This window comes from Xiphophorus maculatus, chromosome 23, assembly GCF_002775205.1.
Source record: "Xiphophorus maculatus strain JP 163 A chromosome 23, X_maculatus-5.0-male, whole genome shotgun sequence".
Classification (NCBI taxonomy): Eukaryota; Metazoa; Chordata; class Actinopteri; order Cyprinodontiformes; family Poeciliidae; genus Xiphophorus; species Xiphophorus maculatus.
The window spans coordinates 6,903,848-6,917,436 of record NC_036465.1 but is presented as its reverse complement, the minus strand read 5'-3'; the positions used below and the strand labels follow the sequence as shown (position 1 = coordinate 6,917,436).

Sequence of the window (13,589 nt, the reverse complement as noted above, 5' to 3'; positions counted from 1 at the left end):
ATAAAACTTTTCAGCTCTGGTTGCAAGAGGTTATGGTAGGCCATTTTACCATATAATCAAATCAACTATAATCGTTTTTTTTTCTTTCTTTTTTTGAAAATTCATGTTTGAAAGACCTCTTAAGTTAAAATATTATTAAAATTACCTTCCCACCAGTTATGAAAAAACGAAAACTGTAACTGAAGGAAAAAGTTACGGTGACCCTAAAATCAGTGGCAATCTCTGCATGTTTTGAGTCATTGTGATGTTCTACAGTCTATATGTGCTTCAGCTTTAATCTCATCTTTTCCTTGAGAAGCCTCTAATACATCATAGTAATGTGGAGTTTGCCAGCTCCTGCTGCAGCAAAAGCATTCCCAAACCATGACTCTTCCACCTCCATGCTTCACTGTTGGTATGAGGATGTTTGGTTTATGTTGAATATTTTTAGACTAATCTGTGCAAAGAAAATCATTCCAGACGTACTTGGTTTTGTTTCTGTTCTCCCTAGCAAACCTCAGTCTGGTCCTCATGTTTTAATTGGATAAGTTAACTTGAGCAGTCTGCTTCTGATTGTAGATGTACTTCAACAATCACATTTTAATAACATTTTAGGGTTTTTGGATACTTCTTTTAGCATCTTGTGGTCTGCTCTGAGGGTAAACTTGACTGGATGGCCAAATGTTGGCAGCTGTTTTGAATGTCCTCACCTTATAGACTACTTTCTGTGAAGTGGTAAGGCTTATTTGAATTGCATAGAGCTCTTTAAATCCTTTTTAAGCTGCTGCAGATATGAGACAGTTCTTTGGATCTGGGATGAAGGAATGTTGTCACACCAGAGCTGAATGCATTCTAGTAGCAAGCTGAAAATATTAATGTGCTAACTACGAATGTATTCATTTTCAATCTATGCACTAAAATATGGCACAGTGTATGCTTTTGCTGTTTTAGTTAGATACAATCCATCAGGTGTACAAGAAAATAGTTTGTCCCTGTAACTTTCCCTGTTTTAAATGCATGGCAGCCATATTGGATTCAGGTATTTCTGCTTGTGGTCTTTAGGAGTACAAATATGACATTGACATAACAAACCAAAACAATTTATTTTAGTCATTCCTCAGTGTGGGAAAGACAAGAGAGCATATTGAAGTGAGGCTGATGTGTGTTGGTCTTCATAAATCAACAGATGCTTACAAGTGAACAGATAATTGTGTCTGTATCCATTGAATTAGAGCAAAAAATTATAACGTTTAAGACAACTTAAACCAGGACCAAAGGTTATCTTTTCAACATTCACAGAGCGAGGGGATTGGTAATGGAGGTGAAACAAATCTAAACTCTCACCAGGACATCTGGCACCTTTGTTTGGATAGATCTTTTACCAGAGTTCACATTTACATTTGAGGGTATTGTATCTTTAGTGTAATTTTTCCAGTGGCAAATAATTTCATTTTTAGAAATAAAATACAATAGGTTTTAAGTCACAAATACATCCTCTTTTTTTAGAGCAGCACTGGTGATATTTGAAATGCCAAATAAATTTTAGGTATCTAAAATGTAGCTTTTAATAGTACTTGTTTTCAGAAAACACAATGCACTACATACTTCAAGATTTCTTTCATAAATACGACCCCACAAATTCCAGCTGTTTCAAGTTTCACAGTGTAATCCCTTAATAACTATTTAAGATGTTTAAACAGGCAGTTTGTATTTGGAAAATGAGTACATGGAAACACATCTAACATTTAAAATAAGGAAAATTTTAATAATTTTACTATATGGTCTTTATTTCTACATGACAACATTACTAAGAACATTTTATTGCTGTATATGAATAATGTTTTTTTGTAGGACAAAAAAATAAAATGTAGATTCCCCCAAAAATGTCACAATGACATCCTGAATGTAATCCTGATTTAATATCCAATGAAAACATTTATGGGTGGATGGCAGACTTGACGAAGTCATCTTCTCCATACGGAGCAAATATCCTGGACTTGCATCAAACGTAGATGTAAAGAAATCCTTTTACATGCTTTTTGTTCTGAATTGGGTTTTCTTGGTTAATGAGCTTTACCTTCTGATAGTTAATAATATATAAATTATAAGATATATAATATATACCCTACTCACCTTTCCCCCCATTTTGGTGTTTTGCAGTTCTCTTACTTTTACACATCCCCACAACTTCTAACTTTGGTCGAAAAATTGGGAGTTATAATGAGTGTTATTGAATATTGGGAATTATTTGGGGGATATTCACTAAAAAGGTCATCGTAAACTTTGCATTATCAGATGATATTATATTTAAGTTTAATAAATTTGTTTGTGATAATCAGCTGGTAAATTTTTATGAGAAATGGTTTCTCGTGGTAAGCATGTAATCATAAAAAACTCAGTATTAGTGCATAGGTGTCCTTGAGTCCAACTTGCATCATCATCAGAAATGCTAGCGCCACGCTAGTATGCTGCCTTGACATGTTGCAGTTGGTGGGAGACTGAAAGACTAAAATAACATCACTGTTTGACAATGTCTCCCACTCTATATATGAAGCTATTGTTGAACTGGCGAGTTTCTCCAGTGATTGAATAATGCATCCTAGGTGCACAAAGGAGCATTATCACAGATCCTTAGCAGCTGTAAGACTTTAACAAACTCAATAAGTCTGTCTAACCCTGCTATTATTGTTTTGTTTTTGTTTTTTTCATTTAAAGTGATCTTCCTGATGTCAAATTCCCACACAGTAGGACAATAAAGGATATTTCTCAAATCTTTTTTTTCCTTTAAAAGATCCAAGTTTGCCTCTTACATGGCAAACTGTCTTGCCATACCAGGTTCCAGCTCTTGTAAATCTGGACGCAGCGGGGCGATGATGAGCGTCTTACAACCCAACATGGCGGACTTTGATACCATTTATGAGTTAGAAGACGAAGACGATGAACACGTAGTGAGCGAGGAGCACTTACAGAGATACTGTCCGGAGCCCGTGATCATGCGAGGGGCCGGGCACATCACCGTGTAAGCCGCGCCGCGCTCCTGTTTCTCCTGTCTGTGTGAGGGGCTCGCTTTGTTATTTCCACAGAGCCTGCCTAGCTGAGGCTAGCCTGCTGCTGCTGCTGCTACTAGCTAACGTCAAAACACAACAGAAACAGTTGAACATCTGTCAAGTCGCGGAGTTTAGCGCGCAATAAAGTAACGGCTTTTTGTCACCATGGCAACCGTTACCTGGACCGGCAGTTGGTATTCCAGTTAGTTATGTTTACATGAGATTAACCGTTAGCTAGAAGTCTTATCACCGAGCAGCAGCCGTCAATCTAATGTTTTGGACTGACATGATCAGTTGAGTGTCTTATCTGTCGGTTTTTCCGACATTTTAAAAAGTTTAAATATAAAGGCTATGAGTAGACACCCCGCTGGACAACTGATGGAGGCTGTTGCACCTTAAAAAACTCTGATGAAGTGATAACAAGGCTAAAAAGCATCTCAGTTCAGCATCTGGTCATCACTACCGGCTGCCTCTTCATCTTCTTTTTGCATCATCTACCTCATATGCTCAGTCCCTGACACTTTATTGAACTTGTCAGGGCGGGTTTGTTCTGTTTGGGGTACAGAACATTTCAAAAACAAATCACAAGTGTGGTTAGATTTGCAGACACAACTAGTCTATCATGCAAATATGTGAGTAAGAATATAGTTGTTTATGTAGAAAAGCCTTCCTGAGGCAAAAGTATTTGTCACCTTTAATATCTGTTCTGATTTTCCTTTTTTGTCACACTTAAATATGTCAGATCATACTACAGTTTTTAATGTGAGACACAGACCATTAAAACTTTAAAATTATTTAAATTAAGGGGAAATAGCTATTTAAACCAGCCTGGTGACAAACTAACAAACCTGATTAAATTATGCTATTAACCATATTCTTCTTTTTTTACTCAAACATAACCCATCTGACAACTTGACATTGGCTGAAAAAATACCAAGAACAGATGAAGCATCAATTAATTGGCATCTGTCTGCCTGGAAAGGGCTACCAAGCCATTTCTAATTTCTTGGGAGGCCAACGACCCACAGGGAGAGACATTATACACAAACAGAGATAACATTAAACCACAGTAAACCTTCCTAGGAGTGGTGACATACCAAAACTACCCTCATCCAACAATGAGCAAAGGATGGAGCAAAAATGGCATCAATGGGACAGTTCCAGGACAAAAACAGTGTTAACAAACCAAACACAAAAGTACAGCTTACATTTGTCAAAAATATTGTCATGATCCTCAAGACTTTGGGGGAAATATTTTGCGGACAGATGACAGTAAAGAAGTTCTTGGAAGGAGTGTGTCTTGCAAGCCTGTCGCAATAAATCAATTAATGGCTCAATAATTAAAACTCAATCATTTCCATTTGCATGATTGTTAATTTTTCTTTTTCTAACAAAATCTAGATAACAAAAGTCTTTGGTTTGGTGCATTGGTCTCAATTAGCCCTTTTTTGAAGGACAATTTTGTTTACAGAGACTTCATAATTCATTTTAATTATTATTTTGTTTATCTATTTTGGATACTTAAAATATCTTCCTGTTCCTGTGTTAAATACTCATCAGAATTTAAAGTTTGTTGATCTTTCAGAATATGTTCTTGCGTTATTATGCCATTATCATAACATTACTTGAAAATGGCTTCAAAATCAAAATATTGTTTAGCGCAATAACTTCTGGGATAATTTATCATTATTGTTGGCAGCGCAGTACGACAGTATTGGTTCATCTTTAGCAACATGACTGAATATTTTCTGCAGTTTGAGTAAATGATTGAAAAGTACAATAACAAGCTCATTAATCTAATGAGGAAAAATATGTTTTTGTTGTTCATGTTTTCTGTTTTTAACATTATTAAGCTGCAGAAATGATTCAATTAACTATTCTAATCATCACTGCACCAACTGTCTTATGTTTTAGCTCTCATGTCAAATGTTTTTTTCTCTTCTTTTTTTCCAGGTTTGGATTAAGCAACAGATTCGACACAGAATTTCCCTCTGTTCTCACAGGAAAGGTACGGTTTGTTGTTGTTATTTTTTTATACACTACACTCTTTCATGAATTTCTGTTCAAACCCAACCGGGATGAATTAAGCAATTAAAGCTGCAGTGGATCTTTTGTTCTGCTGGGCCTTTAATGGCCCTGACTTCCCCAGAACGGCCTATTCAAAGTTTCCTGGGTTGGTTTGATCTGATGCAGATGCATTATAGGCAGCGCGGCAGAAAAGAGCCTGAATGTGCTGCTGTCCAGCTCTGTAAATGAGTAAGCCGTCCATTGGTGCTCGGCTGGCAGGGGGATCATCTGTTTCTTTTTCTCTTTTTTTTCGGAGGGTCGAGCTCCAGGTGATAAAATAATGAAATGAGGATTCTGCCGCAGACAGGGGAGCTTCCTGGGTCGGACACTGAAACACAAAAAGGCTGCGGGGGGAAGAGCAGGCCGAGGGAAGTGTAGGGTAATAAAAAGCACCTTCAGTATTGTGACCCAGGGTGACATGTGATGGATGAGGTCACAATTATGATGATTGAAGGGTGCAGATCAGACCCTGCTGGGCTTTATTCTGAGTTCTTTAGCTGTTTGCAAAGAGACCTTTGCATCCTGTCATAAAAGATTACGACCCCTGTTTTATGGCGTACAGACTCGGCGAGGAATGAGCAACCATTCAAGTTGTTTGGCCAGTGCTGCCACAAGCTCTCAGCTTATCTCTCCTTTGACTCCCTGCTTTGCCTTGAACAGTCTGGAGCTCAGTTAGCAAGTCTGGGTGTAGAATAAAGAGATCGCATCTCTGGACAACATCTGCAAACATCTACCCTTTTGGTTTTCTCCCGCTCTTTGATCCTTCCTCAGCACAATTAAGCACCTTTTAGGTCAACAACACTGAGAGACACTTGCACTGTCCCTCTCCCTTTCAGCTGTTCTTTAGCTGCACATCTCCTCTAGTGCTGTAGCGGTTAATCTTAATGAATTATTGTAATAATTGTCAACTAATTTATAGTGCTATGCTAATTTACATTATTTTAATTTATTTTGAATGCACCAGCTTCTGTACTTTTTCGACGTCATCTGTTTCAGATGTTCCTTTACGGGGTTAACATCTCGTTTCTTTACAAAAGTAAGAAATAAAAATAAATAAGTCTAAGTAATCTCTGAAAACAGCTCCACTCAGCTATAGCGCCGTGGCGTTCAGAGCGCAGGAAGAACCCCGAAATTATTTTACTGCTTTTTACAAAACAGTGTAGCAAAGCATCATTTTACATGCAGCTATTCACAGCTGAAGTCAAATAAACATCTATTTATTTATTGTTTATCAGATGAACTGCAACAAGTATCCAGAACTGAAGGCAGTTTTTATTTTCTTTCTTTCCAAAAGGTGTACATGAAGCATGAACTTTACTTAACATTGATTAAAACAGAATGTTTATTTGTTTATTGCTCATTTGCCGTAATTAAGCAAAAATTTTACAAAAATAAATACATTTTGCATTTAAGATTTTAAAAGAACTTTTTTTCCAAGTGGCATAGTTTAGTTTCACGTCGTTGAAATTCTGCATATAGAACAATTAATTTTTTTGTTTTTCTGCGTCGTCTAATGTTTAAAAAAATCTTGAATGACAAATCTGGAGGAGATGTCATTTTTCTTCATCCGGTTAATCGTCAGAATGATCAATAGATTAACCAATACTTGAAATAATTGGGGTTTTTTCCAGGTAGCACCAGAGGAATTCAAAACCAGCATCGGCAGAGTGAACGCCTGCTTAAAGAAGAACCTGCCAGTGAATGTGAAGTGGCTTCTCTGCGGCTGTTTGTGCTGCTGCTGCACGGTGGGCTGCAGTCTGTGGCCCGTCATCTGCCTCAACAAGAGAGTAAGTCCGACTCTAATAGCCTGACATCAGCTCTCATGTACCATCCGGCAGGATTTTTATCCAGATTTTTTTCCCGATTTTCTCATTCCGGCAATCTTAGGTCAAACTTAAGTTAATGTTAACCCATAATTTAGCATTTAGTTTTCAAAAATAGTACTCAAGTAAGAGCAGCACTACTTCAACATGTTTTACTCAAGCAGAAGTAAAAAGTATTTGGTAAAAAGTTTACTCAAATACTGAGTAACTGATCAAGTTATCAGTCATTTAATATTTAGAAATTACATCATCAGACGGACCAAAATATAAAGTTAAGTGGAATATTTGGTATTTTAAGAACCAAAATGACAATAATTCATATTTCCCTGCTGGGATGAATAAAGTAATTCTATTCTATTCTATTCTATTCTATTCTATTCTATTCTATATAAGTTACAAAAAATAACAATAAATCAGGCAAAAGAAAATTTTTCCACATCAGTTTATTTCGGTAAAAAAACAACTTATGAAACTTCTACAAAAACTGCAGGTGTGTGTCAGGTGAATCTTTTGTTAAAATATGTTTGTTTTTCATTCAGTGGGTAGAAAATCCAGAAATTTTACTCAAGTAGGAGTAAAATTACTCAAAAGTACTCAAGTAAAAAGTCAAAAGTACAACGTAGTAAAAATACTCCTGGAAGTAATTTTTTTTCAAAAAACTTACTCAAGTAAATGTAACGCCTGCTTCCCAACTCTGGTTAAGGCTGGTTCTCCAGTCGGTAGAACGTCGGGACCGCTCCGATCTAAAATTCAACATGTTGGATTGTGGCCCGATATCACAGCGTGTGATGAGAACGCAGCCCGTTGAATCAGAGAGCACAGTGACAATCCCAAACAAAGAACCGCTGATGAGTCCGCTGGACATCAGAGATGGAGAACCGACTTGTTTACTCGTTAACGCAAATGTTTGTTCAACCAAAACAAGAAGAAGAGAAACTGCATCAAAACTATATCATTAATTCGATGTAAGTTTATTGTAAGTTTACACTTTGGTCTAGTTTCTTTAGGAAACCTCTTATTCTTATGATTTTTATCGTCACACGAAGGCCTGTTACATTAAATTGTCCCCCAAGTTATTGTGATAAACCGTAATGTTGTCTGTTTGAGACCATTTTCAAGTAATATAATGGTAACAGCATGAAAATGCACAAACATATTCTAAATCCTAATGAACATTTAACACTGGAACTGAAATACATGTTAAATATCCAAAATAAATAAACAAAATAACAAATAAAATGAATGAAGAAGTCTCTGTAAACAAAACTGTCCTTCAAAAAACAAAAAGACTAGTTTAGACCAAAACTTTAAACTGAACACTTTTGTTATTCAGTTTTTGGTAGAAACAGAAAAACTAAAAATCATACAAATAGAAATTATTGAGTTTGTTCTAATTTATCATGCTATTAATTGATTTATTGCGACAGGCCTAATCACGTGTATTTTCTCTCAGGGTTTGATTTTTAAATCCACGATGGTTATAACGGCTCGTGTTCATGTTTTAGCGATTCTCTCTCTCCCAGCCCGAGTTGGCGTCATTTAAAGGTCGTGTTACTGACAACAAAGTGGAAATTACTGGCCGATAAATTGGTTAGTTCAGTCCATAAATCCTGAAAGTGGGGGCAGTTTCCTCCTACCTGTTGGAGCGTTTGATTGACCTGTGATTCATGTCGTCTAACGTGCATCTCTTCATTTTTGTTTCTTTTTATTCCAAAGACAAGACGGTCAATCCAGAAGCTGTTAGAGTGGGAAAATAACCGATTATACCACAAGGTGAGACACATGTCAACCTGTGCATTTGCCTGTTGTGTGGAAGTGCGTGATTTGTCTGCAAGCTGAGCATCATCGTGACGGATAATGATCATTAATCTGCTCTGCAAACTGCGGTCTGCCACAGAGGTCTGAGAGGGCCGCGAGGTCGGCAGTAAAAGGCCGTGTTAATTTTGTTTTGTCTCACAGCAACAAATTACAGCTAGTAGCCGTGCGGAGAAATAAAGGAAGCTCTTCGGGGTGTCTGGCCACGGCTTGACCTCCGTGAGACCAGACAGTCCTGCTCCTGAATTCCCCCGACGCTAAAGAGGAGATCTCAGACAGATTCTCCTTCTTTTCTTTGTGTGTGTGTGGGTGTGTGTGTGTGTGTGTGTGTGTGTGATTCGGTCGGGGGTGTTTGAGTGTCTTTGTTTCTGCTGAAGAGCGGCGGAGATGTTCACTCCTCTGTTCTCCCTCCAGCTAGGGCTGCACTGGAAGCTCAGCAAGAGAAAATGTGAAAGCAGCAACATGATGGAATATGTGAGTTCACCGACGAACATTAGCTGATAAGATTTATGTGTTATCAGTTTCAAAACAATCCAGCATAGATGCAACTTTTATTTTAGTTATCTGATGATGAATTGGAAAACAAATTAGCATTGTGTCCTTTTTATACAAGATATAAACTAATAAGTCACTTTTTTGCCCTAAATGTAATAACAGTGTTTCTTTAGTAAACACTGCAGCTAAAAATACTTCTAACATCAACATGTAAAAAACTCAATACTTTCTGAGTGACTTGTCAATGTAAGTTGAATTAATTGATTAATAATTGGATAGCAAAAGGTGCTTAATAGATTTTTTTATTACAGAATTTGAACCAAGTTTTTGAAAAGTTTTGTATCAAACATTTTTACAAAAGGTGTTTTATTTAATCTTAATTACAAAATGTTTATATTTTTTGCACAGATTAGTTCAATAAGGACTTAATATTGATGCTTAAGTGTTTTATGTAAATCTAAGAATGCTGTGTGGAAGATTGAAACCCCAAAGGAATTAATTATCTGTCTACTTATCTTTTAATTTAACTTGGATAGCCTTTATTTTTATTATTTTATTTAATTTGCGAAGACAAATTACATATATTTTGACTTTCTAAATGTGCAAATATGTCTTAAGTTTTAGTTCAATAAATTATTTACACCTGGAGGGAATAAACCCAACTAAACCAGGTTCTACTCCACAATTATTCACTACTTTGTGTTGAGCTATTGCAAAAAATCCCAACAAAATACAATAAAATTTGAGAAATAATAATTGTTAAAAAAAAACAGTTCAGGATGTAGGAATATTTTTTATATGCTTACCGCCTTTTCTTTTTTTTCCAAAACATATTTTACGAGAAAAAAAAAAATCACTTTTGGCAAAAAATAACTTCGGCCATTATTATATGAAGGTGATGATATTCTAATTTATTGAACATGGCTGCATAAATACCACTTTGCATTCCTTACACTTTGCTTTAAAGCTAAAATATTTAGAGTGTTGTGCCGTTTTCCTGTAAACCGTTTTCTTCTCTCTGCAGGTGATTCTTATAGAATTCCTTCCTAAATATCCTATATTCCGGCCGGACTGAGGAAACGTCATCAGACCGGATGGACGGCCCTTCAATCTTATCCTTAGTGCCTTGTATGTATATATATGTATGTTTATATATATATACACACAGTATGTTGGAATAAGGGTCTGGCGTCTCTCGTGACGACCCCGTACATCTCCCTGTACTTTGTACAAAACAATTTGCAACACCGTCACTTTGCTTTAGAGCAGATTTTGCACATTTTCTTCCCGTTTGTTGATGTTGTTGCACTCTGATTTTATTTTATCTCATGTGTTAAAACAAGTAAAACTTTTGAAAAGTGCATTTACCCCAAAGAACCTTCAGCCTGGTAAACCAGTGACCCCTTCCTCGCAGACGAATGTGATGCCTCCACCTTTCCGTGACGATCCTTGCCTTATGTACGGTTAGATATTAAAGTATAAATTGATGTAACTGGAACCGGCTGGATCCAGTTCTTAGCAGGTAGACGAGACGGTTGCCTAGCGCCCAGCATACGTCTCCCCCTCCATGTTGTTTTCGTCTTTATATTAACTCTTTGTACCTGGGAATTAGCTAGTACAAGTACTTGACATGTAAATACCATGGTAGGATAAGCTGTACAGTGGTATGCCATTGTTTACATAAAGTTTACTTAATCTTTTAGATTTCTTTGCCAATATATTGCTGTACCATAGTTTTGATTAATGAAAGATGTCTAGTTCATATGGACTTGTTTACCTTGTAAGCCATATATAGTTACAGTGTATCTGATGCCAGATTATTGCACTCGAGCCCAGAGGAGAATCCTGATATTCAAACAAATTGTCTTTTGGTGGGTTTTTGCCAATGATTGATTCTATAGGTATTTTTTAATCCTTCGATTTTGCATTATTTTTGTAGTTTTGTATCCGTCTGTGCCGTGTTGGAAGCACTTCACTTTGTTTCGGTCATCATCCTGAGTGATTGTGTTATTTTTTATTTAAGTCGGGGGTGTCCAAAGTGTGGCCCGGGGGCCATTTGCAGCCCCTGGACTGATTGTGTGTGGCCGCTGACTTCAGTTCAAGAAAGATACAAATTTGATAAATGACAAAATGAAAGTAAAATCTTCTTACAATAGAAAATATTTGCTAAAGGTAAATATGCATTTTCCATTCTCTTCAAGAACCAGAAACCTTTACTCAAAAGTTTCACTCAAATCTCTGCTTCTAATTGATTTAATAAACTTAACTAAATACAGCAAGCATTTTCAAAGAAAGATTGGCTTAAATCCTGATTTTATTCATTTTTTCTTTCAATTCATACCTGGAAAGTTTACATAATTATTGTTGGTAAGGAAAATCTGCAGAACCGTTTTTAAGTTTTGGATCTAGAATAATTTACACATCATTTTTCAGCAGCAAATCTGACTACTTTGTTTAATTTAAATACTGCTTAGTTTATTGCTGATTGGCCCATGTGACAAAAGGTTTGGACACCCCTGATTTAAGTCAAAACATTTCCCGGGTTTCATTTTATTAGTGCCTCTGGAATAGTACCGTCTCCTTTATGTGTGAAGGAGACTGAAATCCTCCTCCCGGTATTGTTACAGTTCATGTAAACGTTCGTCACCACGACCTAATTCCTCTGAAGAGAGAGAATAAACTGTTGATTTTCACCTTTTTTGTTTTGTTTTTTTGTTTCTTCTCTTAATTCGTGGCGTTCTGCAACCGAAGCTGCAGCAGTTTGTCATGTTTAACAAGGCGCTGTATCGTTAACTTTAACAAGATGGGCTGCAATTACTTGACACATTTGTAAAACGTAGGAACGCTGCTACCATAACCTGCTGCTACTTCCTAATTTTACAGACCGGTGGTCAGAGAGCTGGAAACACGCTTCACTCTGTTTCTACTGTATCCTAAATACAAAAAAAACCTCCCCTTGCACTGAAGTGGTGACATTTTATGATCCTTTGTTTCAGTTTTCCCATTCAATCTTAGTCTTGAGGCAGTAACTCGAGTTAATTTTAGTAAAGTTACACTTCATTATAGCGTAAAGTGTAACTTTAGACACTTTATTTTGCATTAAAAGCACATTTTTGTGCTTTTAATGCGCAATTAAGTGTGCAAAAAATTAATCATGCCTCCATCTACTTGTATTGCAGGCATTTTAATAAATATCTTAATTTTTGAGGAACTTCTAATTGGTAATTCATAACTTTCTGTTTCCTTGGTGTATAAGTAGCAGATAAATGGCACATTGGGGGCAGGAAGTTTTCATAAAATGCCATCTACACACCAAAAAAGCTTTTTTTTTGTCCTACAATCAGAAATGTAAACATGTGAAAGTTGGTACTTCTCGGATTTTAACGTGTTGATGTCAAAGAAGCCCACTATTGAGCTTTTCAGTAACTTAAAATAATGGATGTATATATAGAAAAACTATGACCGAGTGTTAGGGCCATACCAAGAAAAACTAAAAACCAAATTACAAGAATAAAGTTGTATGAGAATAAAGTCAGGTTTACGAGAATAAAAATACGATAAAGTTGTAGTATTGCAACTTTGTAATAATACTACTTTATCTCTCATAATTTACTTTATTTTCTTAGTGTATTAGTCTGTCCATAAAAAGCCCACTTATGTACGGTAGAGGATTTGTGATGCTGCGGGCCAGCTTGTATTCCAATTAGAGTTCTGTTAGAAATCATAACATGACCAAGATTTTACATAAAAATCAAAATAAACTGCAAATGGATCGTACTTCAGTCAGGGTACAAAAGCAAATAGTTTCTCGTTTATTTTTTTTTTTTTATCTTAAAAAAAGCTGTATTTGAAAATCAGAATTAATCCAAACATGCAACTAAAACCTCTCTACATATGAAGACTCAAATATAAGAATCTTCTGAATTACCTGAATCTTTCCCAGTCCAGATTAGGCCGTGTGTGAAATTATGCAAACATTTCATATTTATTTAATATACATATTTTTTACCACTAGGGGGCAGGTTGAGCAGTTCAGACACTGAACAGTTCAACATGTACAGCTCTCCAAAAGTATCAATACACCATGAAGTTTTATAAATTTTCTCATGTTGCAACCATGAGAAATTTAGACTTTATGTGACAGATTAAAAATTAATGAACAGGAAAGAGATGAAAGTGTTCACCTTTTTGTTTCTCCAAATTTTAAAAGAACCGACAGTCAAATAATTTGAAATTCAAATCAGAAATTTCAGTCTATTGATCAACAAAACTGTTCATCAAAACTGGTAGAGATGTAAACCACAAGACGAAGCTGTAATTGAATCAAGAATTGACCTAAAAGGGCTTCCGTACATATTACACT

At 36.2% G+C, this 13,589-nt stretch overlaps 1 protein-coding gene across 1 annotated transcript; it reads left to right on the top strand.

Moving 5' to 3' along the window:
* Positions 1-2,847: 2,847 nt before the first annotated feature.
* Positions 2,848-11,924, top strand: LOC102229140 (cysteine-rich hydrophobic domain-containing protein 1-like). Its single transcript, XM_005799490.3, has 6 exons — positions 2,848-2,998; positions 4,980-5,034; positions 6,725-6,880; positions 8,633-8,689; positions 9,146-9,205; positions 10,251-11,924. Exons 1-6 carry the CDS (start codon positions 2,850-2,852, stop codon positions 10,299-10,301), a joined length of 528 nt encoding a protein of 175 aa, XP_005799547.2. The 5' UTR covers positions 2,848-2,849; the 3' UTR covers positions 10,302-11,924.
* The last annotated feature ends 1,665 nt before the right edge of the window (positions 11,925-13,589 follow it).

Excerpts from the sequence above, each read along its gene's own strand:
- LOC102229140 (XM_005799490.3), top strand. The coding sequence starts at position 2,850 with ATGATGAGCGTCTTACAACCCAACATGGCGGACTTTGATACCATTTAT. Across the intron at positions 2,999-4,979 it reads GGGGCCGGGCACATCACCGT|GTTTGGATTAAGCAACAGAT; the intron begins GTAAGCCGCGCC and ends CTTTTTTTCCAG. Across the intron at positions 9,206-10,250 it reads GCAGCAACATGATGGAATAT|GTGATTCTTATAGAATTCCT; the intron begins GTGAGTTCACCG and ends TTCTCTCTGCAG.